This window comes from Helicoverpa zea, chromosome 6 (assembly GCF_022581195.2).
Source record: "Helicoverpa zea isolate HzStark_Cry1AcR chromosome 6, ilHelZeax1.1, whole genome shotgun sequence".
In the NCBI taxonomy this organism is placed as follows: domain Eukaryota; kingdom Metazoa; phylum Arthropoda; class Insecta; order Lepidoptera; family Noctuidae; genus Helicoverpa; species Helicoverpa zea.
In genome coordinates this window covers 4,986,399-5,003,212 of record NC_061457.1, presented here as the reverse complement: position 1 = coordinate 5,003,212, position 16,814 = coordinate 4,986,399, and the positions used below count along the sequence as shown (strand labels likewise).

The 16,814-nt window shown below is 35.1% G+C and overlaps 1 protein-coding gene across 5 annotated transcripts in view; it reads left to right on the top strand.

Moving 5' to 3' along the window:
* LOC124631093 (RNA-binding protein Musashi homolog Rbp6) overlaps positions 1 to 16,814 on the top strand; it is a 461,305-nt gene that overhangs the window by 160,426 nt on the left and 284,065 nt on the right. For all 5 annotated transcript variants that reach the window (XM_047165259.1, XM_047165261.1, XM_047165258.1 and 2 more), the window contains exon 3: positions 11,349 to 11,430. In XM_047165259.1, the coding sequence (XP_047021215.1) occupies positions 11,349 to 11,430 (82 nt within the window). The remainder of the gene's footprint in view (positions 1 to 11,348; positions 11,431 to 16,814) is intronic.

The window sequence follows — 16,814 nt, the reverse complement described above, 5'->3', positions numbered from 1 at the left end:
CATGTCACCAGGTGTAGAAAGACAGCCTAACGCCACAAGTTACCGCCATATTATACGTAATACGATATTCAGACACATTACACTCAAGTTTACGACTCCAACTGAGGTAGCTTACGTTTATGAATCTTTAAACATCTTTTAAAATCCATACCGTGACGTACGTCTACGTTTATGTTCACAACCAGTATTAATATTTAGCATTCCACATTCTAGGAACGCTTGTGGCTACCATTGTACTCTTCCGTCGAATTCACTCGATCACGGAATAACAGAAACTTCACAATATTCGCAACAAGTTTTCAAAACCTTCAAGCAAATATAGTTCGGCCATTCAGAGAATGCGTTCCTGACACGTCGCGATTGAACTGACGACGTAACTTTGCAATGGCGTTGCAGTTACGATAAAAATATTTTTGCTGGTTGTTTACCGTTTTAACAATTGAGGAGCATTAAAACAACATTATTATATCAATAATCAATGAATGTAGTTACGTCGTCAGTTCAATCGCGACGTGTCAGGAACGCATTCTCTGAATGGCCGAACTATAATTATTTTACAATACGAGTAATAAAGTTGGTTAAATTCGTTTCGAATTTGGAATTCTGTTGCTCGATTTTGAATTTGGAACAATAAATAGCTGGAACACATAATAGCAGCGTTATTTATTGTCGTGTATTTAATTGCCGGTTCTATTTCCAATGTAATTTATATTCCCAATAATAAATTAGCCGGGTATACAGCGCCGAGTTAGTCTCGCTGCCGATCAAAATAAAGTGACTTTTAGAGGTTTTAGATAGATTGTATTTATAACTGCATGTGCAGAGAGATGACGTATTTGTGAATGTGCAGTTATAACAGAATGTTTCCTGTTGTCTGATCCCATTCACGTTCGAGATCGGTAAATGAATGGATGTCACGAAATTAGCAACGTATCGTGTGCCAGCTCATATCTCACAGGAGACAGCGACGGTTGTTCGCAGAGATCACGACAATTATACGGTATTACCTGATAATATATTGTAGGTGAGCTATGCAACTATCGCACACTCAATCATTGTGAGACGTCACGTCAAACGATATAAATCGTGCCACGTTTGCATAAATTACACAAATATACACACACTAATGAATATAGTAATTCGTTTTCGTAGAAATGTGTGGTTTGGGAAAAGCTTTGGCGTAAGTAAATTCCAATTTGCATAAACAAATAGCAGTGAAATAACGTTATTTTAACGCACTTAATTAATAATGAACTCTTCTTTTTATTTAGTCACTAAAATGTCCAAATAAATATAACAAAATCATGAAATGTTAATTCACGCATAAAAATAATTAAATAAAATTGTTAAAAGAATTTCAACAATTATTTTATTGTGTTAGGTATAAATATTCCAATTCATTAAAATACACATTATCGCAATTCTATTATATTAAATTACAAACAAAAAGAAATCAAAATACCGAAAACAAAGTTCAAATTTCGAATGGAAGTATTTAAATTTGAATTTTATACTCTAGAATTGGAACAAGTTCTACATTTGAATAGTACGTACTGTTGAGGAATTCCCGCCTAGGTAAATATGTAACTTGAGAGACACAGTTATTGTGGTGGCTGTATCCCGGCGCTAGAGATTAGTTCACAATGTCATGACGAACTAAGTTTGGACAAACACTCATTGTGTAATTTTGATTATGTTATTATGTTTGTTGGGTATTTAATTTGTGCATTAAAGTAAACTTACATTTTGTTTATAATTCAAATTAATGTTTATTAAATACAAAATAAAAATCTTTTCAAAAAAGCTCCATCATTTTCAATTGATTTTTAAACATTTAGTATTTTTTTACTGTCATAAATATATGTAACTAAGTAGATAATATAGCTCTGCAATGCATATTAATTTTGGTGAATAAATACCAAGCTTAATTATTCAGCTACGATGCTCCTAACGCCATCTACCGCGATGGCTTTGAATTAATCATAGGCTGATTGATCTAGTAACTGTACGCGCGTTTATTTATTTTTGGTTACGTATGGTTATTTTAAGCCCAAATATAAATACACCTGAGTACCTTTATGGAGTTTTAGACACGTTTTTTACAGAACTGATTCAGACTTATAGGTCAGAAAAATCAGTGCATTGTAAACTTTTTTAAAAATCTTTTTTTCCTAAAAAGCACAAACTTACAAAACACCGCACGCTTATAGAAGGTAACGCAGCATTACTTGGACGTTTGTTCCCACCGGCTGCAAGATTAGTTGACAATGTCACATGGAGCGACTTGCTCAAAGTTCATGTCTAGCAAGTTGGTTAAATTGAAACACTACAGCATAGTAACTACGGCATCTGCACTCCCGTCATAGTTATTGGGAATAAATTAAACTACGTCTTTGACCCATATGTTGGCTTTATGGGAGTTTATTGGTTAAAACTAATTATGGGTTTGAGGTACGTTTAAGTTTGTCGTCGTATCCCAAGATAGCTTTGCATTGAACCGTGAGTTGGAATTTTGTTGATTTCGGTTATGAACGACGATATATTCACTTTTCTACGATACATTCACAATATGTATATATCAATATGTATATATGTAGCTATATGTAGTTTATCAGTCGTGTTAGCAACCATAACACAAGTTAATTAATAACTTACCATGGGGCTAACCGACCGTGTGTGAAAATGTGTCCAGACATTATTTATTTATTTATTTATTTATTTCTAACAGGATAAGCGTTAGAAAAATGGTCGGACAAATATACATTTGTGGTGGTTACTTATGATTTTTGAAGCCAAAAATAAAAAGTGTTAAAAATACCTCGATAGTATCTAAATATATTATTACGCAATATAGTAAAATAAAGGTAGCAATAAATAAAACTCACTCTAAAAATATCTTGGAAAATTCAAAACGAAAAACAAAGAAAACTTTTGGCTATGAAAAATAATACTCTACTTACCTTCCTTCAAACGTAGCCGAAGCCAGTTAATTTACTCGTAAATATTTTAATGGATTCCGAGAAATTGATTTGTTTCTTTCAAGGTTGATCTAAATTACGTGGAAACGAATGACCTGTATTTTTCGAGTTATAACAAACAACTAAGTATTGCCTTTGGATTTACACGCCCTTTCATTTAAAAAATTTGGGCCACCTAATTATTCGGATCTCCCTTTTTTCGGCTTCTTAGGGTCTAGTTGCCTTTCAATAGCGTATCTGCAACTTGTCTCTATAATGTATCCAACTCCCTATCTAAGATATTCCCAGTTCCAATTTAAAGCCCAGACATTAGCGTTTTCAAACAAACAAACTGTATAGCATTACCTACAAATATATATTAGTATAGAAGTAGATACAAACAGACTACCCTAGGCAATTTCGACTAGACTGGTTAGGTTTGAACTTTCAACCTAATTGAGCTTTCACTCAATAGTGCATAAAGTGAAGGACACATTGTGACAATATAATAGCCCAGTGCACATGGTCAGACTACTGTTTACTATGAAACTCCATGGATTTTATATAGTAAACAGTTGGATTGTTTCAAGGTATCTGCGCGTACGACACAATTGTAGCAAGTAACATTGATCTAAACTAATTTATTCGTCAATACACTTTATCACGATCAAATGAAAACAATTTATTAAAAAAAAAATACCTATAAAACTCCTACAACCATACACATATGAAATGTAACAGTCTATCCGTTTGTAGGGTACTTATCTTAACTTTCGTACCAATTTTGATCCAGAGAGGCAGCTTAGTACCAGCAGATAGGGTGGAAACTTTCGACCCGGCAAATTAAAAAGTTCATACATGAGCGGAATGCACTAGAAAGTTTATAAAATACTCAATATTAACTATTGGTTTTATGATACATATATCTGTACGAATAATGTTTTATTTCAATAACCAAAAAGTGCGTCCCAAAAATGTTAAGTGCACCTGCCACAAAAATAGCCACGCAACATCCAAAAAACGTAAAAAAAAACAATATATTACGATCGTGTATATTATGGGCGAATCTGAATGTGTCAGTGCGTAATTTATCGGGGTACGTGTTTTTTGTGGAGGTTCTCTTGACCTCATAAAACACAGAGCTGCGCAGGGACGAAATCAGAGGGCACTCGAATGAGCTCGGGCCGCGGCGTTCATCGAAAGTGGGAAAAACAAGCGATCGCCACTCCACTGAGACGCCCCGATAGCTCTTCACACGTCGTAGTGATTTTTACAACGCTCACACTTCACTGTGTAGCGTTTTTCGCCCGTAATCGCTTTGATGTACGCGTCCCTTCCGCGGCGGTTGGACTTCAAGTCGCGCTCGCACTTCAAATTGAAACACCAATTTTTCTTTTATATTTCAATAACTGTTGAGTTTTTATTTGGGTTGTTTTTGCTTGATAGAATTTTCTATAGCTTTTTTATGTCGCAACATCTTGTTATTTTATGCAGAAGTGCCAGTAACATTTGAATCAAATCACATCATTGTGTACGCTTCTTTACATTGCATTGCAAAAAAATCTGAACGCAAACTTTACAAAAGCAAACTTCCATATTCAAATGGCAAACGTTTGATTATTCAATATTTTATGTGTCGATTGTCGAATCATCGCAGACGAATGCAGCGGCCCGAGTGAGAGATTCTCAGGTTCGGACGTGGGCCTCTACGTGTCTGGCGGGCTGCCAACCGCAATACACATTTAACTGGGTGATTTTATACGCAGGACACAATTTTAAAGTAGTCTATAAACGTTAAAAGTAACATTAAGTAACCGTAGTGTTTTGTTTTTCCTACTTTGCTTTTCAAATGATCGTCAATGTTTTGCCGTTTGGTGTATAAATGCAAATATCCAACGTTATCTCAACTGATTCATACGTAGTTTACATGTGAAGATGAATATACAATGGGGATTATTTCCAGTTTATTTTAAAACTTATTGCATTGAATTACACTATGTTAACTTTGCATGTTTGTAGCATTTTATTGCAAGAGTGCGAATATTAAAACGTCAGAATGAAAAAAATGTTTTCCTTTTGTATTTCAGCGAATGGCTAACCTTCAAACGCAACACCACATACATTTACAGTCACGAAAACAGAGAATGGTTTAATTGAAAAATGTACGTCCAAAAAAATGTTGTACCTATAGTGTGTCAATTTAGTTTGGACCGTCGCAAAACTATTACTGCACCACTTTATTTGCTGACAGCACTGAAAATTTGCGTCAGGCTAAGTGCCAAATTTATAACATTGGGCTGTACTATGGAAGGTTTTCACACTAATTGGTTTGGTGGGGCAAGGATTGTTAAAGATAAAATATGCGATGCGGACTGTTTTCGTTTACATATTGATTGATTGCGTCATTACTATTGATGGGGAATGAGTTTGTCGTGTAGTCGATGATTTCGGTGACGTATGATAAAAGCATGTCAGGCAGTATGCAGTTGATCAATCTATCTTGCGTATCGTGACGGAATCTATCTGTGTATGCCAGTAAGCTGGGAGTGCGTTCAAAAAAGTTTTGTTTCGAAAATGGAGTTCTGTCTTTGTTGGATGGAAATTGAACTAGAATGTTCTGTACGGTTTTAATTGTTATTTTTTTGTAGTAGCGATTTCATACAAGTCAATAACACACCTATAGGTACCTACCTAAGTATTGAAAAGCAATTTTAAGTAACTGACAGTTTTAATGTAGTTTTTTTTTTCTAAACTGAAAATAATTGTTAGTTTTAGTACGCTTAAACAGATTTTCTTACTGTTCCAATTTATTGCTTGCAGCTTCAACATTTTCAATATTCTTCCTATCCTAGTTTATTTTGTTTTTATAGTTCGGCCATTCAGAGAATGCGTTCCTGACACGTCGCGATTGAACTGACGACGTAACTTTGCAATGGCGTTGCAGTTACGATAAAAATATTTTTGCTGGTTGTTTACCGTTTTAACAATTGAGGAGCATTAAAACAACATTATTATATCAATAATCAATGAATGTAGTTACGTCGTCAGTTCAATCGCGACGTGTCAGGAACGCATTCTCTGAATGGCCGAACTATAAGCTTTATAGACGGATAAGTAAGTATTTGCACTTACAAAAAGCACTAATGCAACACATAAACAGCGAATACTGAATACAGAAGCAAAAAAACAAAAGTTCCCTAACAAAGTGTTAAGGAACTTTTTCCGTACAAAAAATCAACTTGTACAAAGTAATACAAAAGCAACTTAAGTGTCTGTTATCCGAAATCCAAGTCCAATAATCCTGAAATATAGTCCCGTCGTTATTTGTGGCATCCGAACAGATCTTATTATTAGAAGCCATTTCATCATCTGCCTAGCCTTTTCCCAACTATGTGGGGTTCGGTGGAAGCCATTTAACTTGAATTATTGTTTAGCAGTAAACAGTATTCGTGTATAGGGTTATATTATCAACACGGAAGTTTCGGAAAGTGTTGTTTTTTTGTGAAAGTATTTTCGGGTTGTTTGGCTAAAAGGGTTTGCTGTTAAAAGATTTTCGTTCACATCATTATATTATTGGATAATAATATTAAATTATTGCGAAGGCGCAGTTGATACTAGTCAAATATTACTAAGGTTCGCTGGGGAATTTCCACAGCCTACTAAGAACTGACATTTGACCTTTTGAAATTTTGAATCTTTAATTATTCTTTCACTTACTATTCCTATTAATTATAGATTTTATTATTAAAGTCCCGTATAATTTCCTTTCTCAATATAATAAAATATATTACCTACAAAGTAATAGGTTCCTACTTGAGTTAGTTTCTAAGCGAAACCAACCAACTACCCAAAAATGTCAAAGTATTATCATAACTACAAAACTAAGCAAGAAAAGTACGACTTACTCATTATTCATTTTTTTTATTTCATTTGTGGCACTACGTTGTGGATTTTTTCTCATATCTAATGAATGAATGAATGATATATTTATTTGCAAGAATATAGGTAGTTAACATCGGTTCTTAACATCTAAGGGTTTCACTATATTCGGCATTTCTGCCGTGCAAATATTTAGATTTTTTCCATCTTCCACATAGCATGCAGTACACATTTGTCTAATAATAATCAATTACATAAAGTTACAATAATTTTACCACTTAAATTTAGATTTCATGCAATTAATAAGATTAAATACAATTCTATTCATTAAATTATTAAATTACAAATATATTATTATATTAAATTAAAAGTAATTATAGTAATTAAATAAGTTTTAAAATTTACACTCAAGATATTCATTGATGGAATGAAAACATCTCTCACACAACCAGTTATAAACCTTCTTATTAAATTCTAAATCTGTAGCACTTCTAAATTCTACAGGTAAGTGGTTCTAGTACATTTAAGTGTGTCATGTAGTGTTCTCGTATCATAGTTTACATAGTATTTAATATTGTTTTTACGTTAATGTGTCCGTTCATTTGGGCCGGACGCCGGCTAGTTTCCAATTTAATGGTGGGTGCACAAGTGCCGTTGGCCGTACAGGCCGAATAATTTGGCAAACTTCCGTAAAAGGTAACAAAATAAACTACGCGACAAATGAGATCTAAATCTATTTTTGACCGCACGTTTGGGGTTATAACTGGCAGTTAAAGTTTTGATTATTTTGTTGGTGTTAGAAATATTATGAAAAGTGTCTGCAGTGGTATTCTTTGTGTCAATGAAAATAATTCTGGTCAATATTTTACTTAGTAATAACGTGGCCTAACTCAAAGCAGAAGTTACATTTCTATAAATTGGTATAGAAACTAGACATAATATAAGATAGGATTTCTGGAACAAAACCAATTTATAATTTACATTGTTAGCGAAATAATAGATTTTCCAACAATCTTACAGACTGAACAAAATTAGTGGGTGCTTTCATTTCAAAAACTAGCAATTTCAATGTCAATAATACAAGCTGAGCTCCAAGTTTCCCGTCCAACTTTAATAAGAAATATAGCCTATTCTGAAACACCATAAAAGCGATCCGAATTTAAATCAAGCAAATTATCCTCTCCAGTCATTATAATTTGGCAAAATAAATTTATAAATTTCAGTTAGAAGGTTTTGATTCGTTTCGCCACGAACCACGACAACTTGTTCCCTACTTTCGCTGAATTCCGTACAAAAGTTAGTAAATTAAAACTGCCAATTAGGGAGCATTTGAATTCCAAGTTGTTTTAGAATTCGCGTAATTATTGTTGGATGAACAATTACAGAAAGGACCAAAATGGATATTTGACATTATTTTATTTTGATAACTCGGCTGTCCGCAATTATTTTCATGAGTGATTGATTGTCTTGTGTATAGAAAATTATTGCGTTAAATCTTTCCGCGGCTCTAGTATTTTCCTTGATTGTAGCAGCAATTTTGCTTGTTGTTATTTTTATTTATTCGATTCAATAACCTATTAAATAAAGCGTATAAGTTAAATTAAACATATAGTTCCTATGTTATTTTCACATTACAGATCCAGCATTTTTTTTGTACAAATTATTTTGCCTATACTTTTGGCAGAAATATGTAGTTTATCACTAATTATAAACACACCATAAAACAAAATACCCAACTCATCAAAACGATCCAGTTAATATAATGACGATGTAATCCAGTACCAAGGTGCTAGTTCAGGAACCGCGGCAAGTTCCAATTTAATGGTGGTTGAGCAGTGCTGCGTCGGTTCCCCCCTCACCCCACCACTGACAATATTAATAATTTTATTGCAAGCTACACGTAATACGTCATTACACTGGAAAGTTTTACAAGGAAGGTATTATGGTTTTTGGTGGTAGACTGAATGGTGGGTTGCTGATGGTATTTAGTTCTAGATTTAGGTAAAAAAAATTGGAGTAGAAATAGATAAAACTTTTTTTATTAAAAATGCGTATTTTTATGTTTAGGCATATATTGTTTTAAATAAAAACAAGTAAAATAAGCAGAAACAATTACAAAGAATTATTTTATTTATTTTATTTTATTTTAACATTTTCGGAAAATTTACAGGTAGAGGAAATAATATGACATTTGAAGGCCATTTACAAGTTTTCACAAATAGATACAATTTCATTAATTTAATTTAATTACAATTTCCGCAAATAACTAACAATGAGGTCTGATGCATTAAAATAAATGTTGTTGTCATGTCTCCTACGGTTCAATAAAAAGAAAATACAGAAAAAAAAAACTACAACTATTAAAATAAAACCCCAACAATGCGTAACCCTAACCCACTAAACACACACACACACACACACACACACAAACCTTAAGAAGGCCGTTCAAATAATTCAGGTGGCTTCAGATGAAAACGCTACTCGCCAGCCAAATGCTAATTTTATGGTGGCTGAACAACTGTGCCGAAGCCCACTGTCCCCCGCAGTATAGCTGTTTCGCGTCATCTAAATAAAATATAAATCCGAGGGTAGGTTGCGAATAGTTTAGCGGCTTGTCTGCTCATCTTTGTGTGGTAATTAATTTATTTTTGAGGGTTAGTTAAGGTATGTCGTTTTCGTATGGTGGTAGGAAGTTGTGTGAGGGATGAAGAAAATGTAAATTGTTTTGTTTTAAGAACATAACTATGCCAATGAGATACGATATATTATCTAACTAGCGACCCGCTCCGGCTTCGCACGTGATAACAGTATTTCCCTTCTATTTAATGTAAACCTTCCTCTTTAATTACTATCTATTAAAAAAAACCGCATGGAAATCGGTTGTGTAGTTTTGAAAATGTAAGCGTACAAAGGGACATAGGTAGGGACAGAAAAAGCGACTTTGTTTTATACTATGTAGTGATAACAAGTATACATTTTTAAACAAATGTAGGTAAGCCTATTTTCTTCACAACATAAAGGCACAAAGAAACTCAAAACAACAGCGGCAATTTCAGCCTATTAGGCGTGAAGTTACTCGCTCTTAATAAAGTTCTAGATCACCGTCAAAAAAACCATTCGCATTACACAACGGGGTCATTCTTCACGGATCTAAAAACGTACCCTCACACAATGTTGGTGGTGATTAATGGTAGACTCAGCATGCAATCGTTACTTTTCATTACTGCTTGGAAGTGCAGGACCAAAGGCCCGGCTAGCGGTCAGATTAGAAAAGTTCCACACGAAACAACTCCAAAATCGACTTTAAAAACATAGACCAACATTTGGTTTTAGAAGCGCCCTCTGTTATCGAATTGAAGGCAACTTTAAATTGGAATGTATCCCGCAATAAGCCTCTCGTGATTGGCCTGTTTGTTCTTAATTAGTATTAATCGGAACTTCACAGGTTTACAGTAAGTTAGTATCGGGCTTTTGTTTTCAACTGATTCCAATCGTTATTATAGGTAAGCACATAATGTACGAAGGATACCTAGATTACTAAGGCTTGTTTGCTGACCTGAGCTTCGTTATGATTACAATCTAGATAGCGTAAATATTGGCAGATAGGTACACGATGAAATGAGTTTCAATATACTTTACAATGTTTTAGCATGTAAATTATTTCGTAGATATAATATAAGGAAGGGTGACATCTACGAAACACCAAAAGTGATTAAACAGTGTAACGTGTCGGTTGCTGACCGGAAATTATGTAAAATACGCCTAAAAACACGGACGTGGGAAATCAGCATATTCATTTTAGAGGGAGAGCCTACCCGCCCTATCCATTAGTGAGTCATACAGCCAGTCGCAAACAAATCTCCACGCGGATGCTCCTTGCATGTATTTAAGGCAGACGAGACGTTTTAACAAGCCAATATAAATAGAGAAACGTGATACTAAATACTCCAGCGTGTTGTCAAACCAAATCTCTGGTGACACGAAAAACACCAGAACATTTGTGTGGAGCGCTCTCAAACATTTGCCTGACGATTGCTTCAGTCATTTGAAGGGAATGACTCTTATCGTTTTACTTTTATGGACTGCGAATCGAAAAGGCTTCAACGTTACAAAACGAGACCCTTCTATTGTGTAGAAGTGTTGAGTGAATGTGCCATGAAAGTTCTTTGTCGATGTACCAATACGTACCTCGGGAAAATACCCGGGAAGGTCTTCGGTCCAAAAATAAAACCGATTTTGGTAATAATACCTACCTGTACTTTTGTTTGGAGAGCAGTGTTTTAGAAAGCTTCTTTTGTTATTGTAAGGATTTTACTCACAAACCTTTCTTTAAGTGCACTTAATGCTGAGCCATTCAGTGTACAATTCAGAGAACTGCATTGAAAAACAACTCACGTCCGCCCCCATACCTAAAAATGTAAATATATCCTAAACAAATCTGTTAATACCGCACATGTTTCAGGACTCATCAAATATTCACAATGTTTAAACACGATTTTCTTTCCTTTACAGAAAGTCTCCGAGACTACTTTAGCAAATTCGGCGAAATCACAGAAGTTATGGTTATGAAAGATCCCACAACGAGGCGGTCGAGGTATGTTCTGATACATTCACCTTACTAACTTTCTTTATCGGCATTTCTCAGAAATACTGACTTCAGCTTGTTTACATGTACTTCGCGTGCTCTGAAGCTGAGATAAATTGACAGATTGCTATGAAATCCGTACAAATGTTCGGGATAACTTCGTGCATACCGCCGGTACTAAGCTCATATATTTTCAGCAGGACAGTCTAGGTTTTCGGTAAGGACAGTCTCAAATTTAACAGCTACATGAAGCTAATTGGCAAATTTTGAAATATTGTTACAATATCAGAGGCGTAGGAATGCTTTGTTGCATAGTTGGGGAGCGGTGGTCGGCCGGCCACGACGGCGTGAACTGACCAACTCGACTCGTACTAAAAGTTATCGGTTTGCAAATAAGTTTCATTCTATAGAGAGGCACACTCGTTCCGAAATTTGCGGTTACCTTTGAATTGTAAGCAGTTAAATGTTGGACTTCAAATTTAGGAACTTAACAATAGAACTCGAATTATTCCAACTGAATTAAGCGTTTGGACGAGTTGAATGAGGATTTCGGTATACACTTTACAGGTTGCTAAACTAAATTCCGTTAATAGCTGTACTGCTTTGGGCATAGCTGGAATATTTCACTGCGTATTCCTCCGACCCTTGTTTACCTTAAAGTTTTTAAGCGTTCATTACGTGTAATATTGATGCGGAGTTTCCAAATAAAAGCGTTGTTATTAGTTCGGAAGCGAAATAGTTAACGTCCTTGAAAAGTCTGAATACAAGCTTTTACAATCACTATCTCGACGAACAACAATCAAGCCGCTTCGTACACAAACTGAGTGGCTTAGCAACTCTGGAGACAAGAAATAAGTTGTCAAAGTGTCGAGCTAAAGTTGCTCCGTTAGCAGCGTCTCCTGTTAGGTAAATCGTCGGTTTCACAACTCAATATTGCCCCGCGTCCCTCCGCCCTGAAATAATATACCAACAGCCGATATTGGAGCGCCTCAGCTGGGAATCTGAATGCAGCCTCCTGGCCATTACGTGCTCCGCCTCTCACACAAATGTAACCTAACGTAAACGTCTTTTGTCTGTGCTTAGTGTTACTGACTATTGATATTTCTGACTAAATTCCATTTATTGAACAATTTCGCATAAATTCGTTACCAACAGGTAAAATTTAAATAAACAACAAAAGCTAGAACGTATGGTTTTCGACGGAAACCCTGTGGTGTTTTTTGGTTTTAAATCTTGCGCGATTGCGTTTCGCGTCGGGAAGCACAAAACTTTTTAGGTCGACACCTTATCGTAACCGTAAATCAAGCGGACATCGGCAAAGGCCGAGATGTACTGCCCTGGTGTCCTGGAAGTGATAACAGTTTAGAAGTTGCCCCCGTAAACAACGATATTAGGAGGCCGTGCCTTGCATAGTTAGATACAGATATTTACAGTCAGCAATAAACTTGGACAACTTAATGATAAAGATGTATCTCCCTGGGGCAGTAAATATGAAAGTTTGTTCAACAAAATATGATACGGCAAGGTTATCATTCAAAAAGTCGGGTGTCCATCAGTGTTTTCAATCTCGCGGCACTCGTTTGTATCTCGTCAAAGTTGTTGCTTTGAAAGTGTCCGTACACACCAACTTCGCCCTTAATTCTTCATATAAAAGGCTGTATAGTTTGCGTACCGCAGTCTTGGCCAACTACAGCTTATGCAAGCAAAGTAAATCAATATCGAAAGTCAATGAATCAAGAGTAATATATACGGGTACATAATAAATGTGCTCTACCTGAAGGCAATATCTGAAAAATTTGCCTGCTCGATATTGCTTACAGGAGAGTTTCCTTTCTCCCCAAAATTTAATGCGTCGTTCGCATTTTTATAAAAAGAAGTAGGTAAGTGAAATAATTTGCGGTCGGTGCTTTATTTCCTTTTATTTATTTTAATGGTAGGTCTCCTTTCATTGTTTTTTCTTTAAGGCTTAGGGAAATGAGGGGTTTGTAAAGAAAAAAAATGTGTTAACTTTGTGTACCTATCGTTATAAATGTCGGAATTTACACCGAGGTGTGAAACAAATTGGTTTAGTTATGATTGTAAAAAAATTAATTACGGTATTAGAGTTCCCTTGGCGTTGAGGAAAAATGGATTTATATCGGATTTCTTTTAAATGGATGAAGATTTTGAGATGAAATGTGACATTTTGAGAGAGGTTTAACGATACCAGAGGGTATTTTGAAATTAGTATTTTTGACCTTTTTTCTAGTTGGATAAAAATACTATAATCTTCAACTTTCGGCTTCCTTTTGAGACATCTGAAAAGTATATCAGGCAAAAATTGAATATAAAAGATTTTTTTAAATTATTATCATAAAATTTTTATTAGGTAACTTTGTGTTAATAATACCTGAAAAGGAAGTTACTTGTAGACGTTAGATATTGAACCACATTTTTTTCACGTTTAACACGAGCTAGCTCTAATGTGATCGCTAATGTCATTAAGCAAAAAAAAAACACTGTCCTAAATTAAATTATTGATGCGGAACCGAATCTTTTTATTTCTAATACTAAGTGGTACTGAGGGCCATTTTATTGTCAACATTAAGAAAGCGTTAATTGACTTCAGACTGTTTAAAATAAATCATAAAACGCTTTAGACATTAAAAAATAATTTGCTTTTACAACTTCATTTGATTCAGCAGCACAAAGTGAAATAGATTTAAATACAATGCATTATCTGAAAAGACTTATCAAGCTTTTACATTAAGTAAAAGCTTTATTTGAATTCGATAGCATCGCTCACAAGCATCCGTCAACATCAGGATCGCAGTTAATTGCGGAACACTAACATACATACACATAGAAATAACTTCAGGGTTTTCAGATATGTTCCCCAGTGAATAGCAGTTTATATCATCGCTCGGCTTACACCGGCTTTACCGGGCGCGTCTCCATTCACGCCGGCTTCATTCGTTTCGCTTTCCACTAAAAATCTAAAATCAATAAAGGATCACGGCATAAATGCAAAGATTACTGTTCGCTTCATTCGTAACATGAAAAATGTACGCGCCTTTACATGAGCCGTCCGAAATAAAACCGCGAATCACTATGAGACTCTAAGTACCACCATAAAAGGAGGATCCTTGCTCGAAATCGCTTCGGCAAACACCTACAGAGGAATAGAGCGGTGTTAAATGAGAGGGATTGCGAGTCCTCCCCCTCCGTCCTCTCGCCTCTACTTAAGACGACGTCGTATTAGTAGCTGCCTCGCAAATGGTTCAAATACTTTTTCATATTTTAACGAATCATTAAGCAATAGTTGAAAAGGATTTTCAACTGTTTTTATTGGTTTTCTCGCTTTGATAGCGAGGTACTTGAAAACTTTTCTTGGCGTTATTGATTTTGAGGCAGTAGTTTAGTTGAAGTGAAATTAAATATTTTTCCTTGCGTTCGCAACGCAAGCCAGTGTAGTCAAAAATGCATCAGATTGGTATTTTTTGTTCGATTTCATATACGTATATCGGATTAGCAATAGGTTGGATAGCATCGAATTTCTATGCTAGACCAGCGTATCTAATAACAATGTTGGGGCATCATCCGCATTATTCTGATCGATTGCGTCGCTATTGCACTGGGCCCACAGTACTGTGCTTGTTGTAAATTCATACTACTAATTGATATAATGAGAGCCAATCTATTAAGATGCAATTACGTAGTTAGGCAATGCATTATAAATTCGAGGAAATGGCCTTCTGTTACTGATTGGGGGCTATGTATATAGAGATCGTTTACTCAGAATGTGTGCTGTTTGAGAAGTAATGTATTGTCAACATTGGATGCTGTTCAAACTGTTAATTGATGCATTTGCCTGTGTATTAACTTCCTTCCTTAATCAAGAAGTATACTTACTGAATTCAAAAATGAATTAATTCTAATATTTGACTAGATAATTTTTCTATTCGTAGAAAATGCATAACCTAGGTTCTGAATTTACGGTAAAGCGGTTATTCCACGCATAAAAGGTGAAGTTACCAAGGATTTAGTGAATGAAAATAACCAATATTTGCCCAAAAAATATCAATGCAGTTTATTTTCAGATTTGTGTTAAAATTCCAAATAATATACACTGAACTTTACTCACTAGCAAACAAAATAACCAGAACCATTTCGAAGCGAGCAAAAATAAAAGAAACGGTAACGATGACTGGTACAGACTACCCTCATTTCAGCCACTGATGGCAGCATCCAACTTGTTCGTAAAAATAACTGTTACTAAAATGTTCGTAGTAACGTTCATTAGTAGTTCGATAATCGGTCTGAAGTACCGCGGATGCATAATCAAGTAGTCGAGTCTGCCCGTAGGGGGTTAGGTAGGGTCGGGGAGAGGGTTAGTCGTAAAACTATTACGGCAACGTTCTGTGGTACGCTAGCTTCATTAATCGACGATCGTATGAAGCTATCAAGCAGCGCTATGATATGACGGAGGTCGACATATTCCACGGCTACCATTTCCGTGTCAGTGTCTGAAGTACCTACGAATTTTGTTGGTGTGAAAAATTTTGAATATAAAAGTGTGAAAAAGATTGACATGTAATTTTGAGTCGCATTGTCACAACTCGAGTTTTTTTTTTAATTTAGTAAGAATTATTATTCTTTTTCATTGACATAGCTTGACTACATACTTTTAATGTCCCATTTATTCAAAACTAAAAAGTTAATGAAATGAAATGAAATGAAATTTGAAATTTATTTATTTGCCAGAATATAGGTACAATATGATGGTCGATACAATAAAAAAAAAATATGGTCTCACTATAGTCATGCAAATATTTAAAGTTCTATAATCTTATAGCTAAAAAAGTACCTACAATCATTTTACATTAAAACTCTTTCTCCTCTAGGTACTCTTTGAGTGTATAAAAACATTTATCAATTAACCCTAAACAGCGAGTGTCCTGACAAACGTAGGTACCTACCGATCGAATTGATTCAAACATTTTCCCCTGAACAGACGTCTCCTCCGAATACGAAAGACGTCACTTCTAAACAGTCGATTAATAGACTCAATAACCACTATATGTAGAAACTAGGTACAAATAGTGGGATCAGGCAACAGTGCCGATGGGGGTGCAATTCGCGCAATCTAACTGACACATATTAAAAATAAAAAAAATCATTTTTTCTAAATATACAAATCAACGATGAAATGTAACCCTAAACTGCGTGTGTCCTAACAAACCAATTCATCCAAACTTTTCTTTTCCTAACCAGACGTCACTTCTAAACAGTCAATTAACAGACTCAATAACCACTATAGGTAGAAACTAGGTACAAATAGTGAAATCAGGCAACAGTGCCGATGGGGGTGCAATTCGCGCAATCTAACATATTCAAAATAAAAAGGCATATTT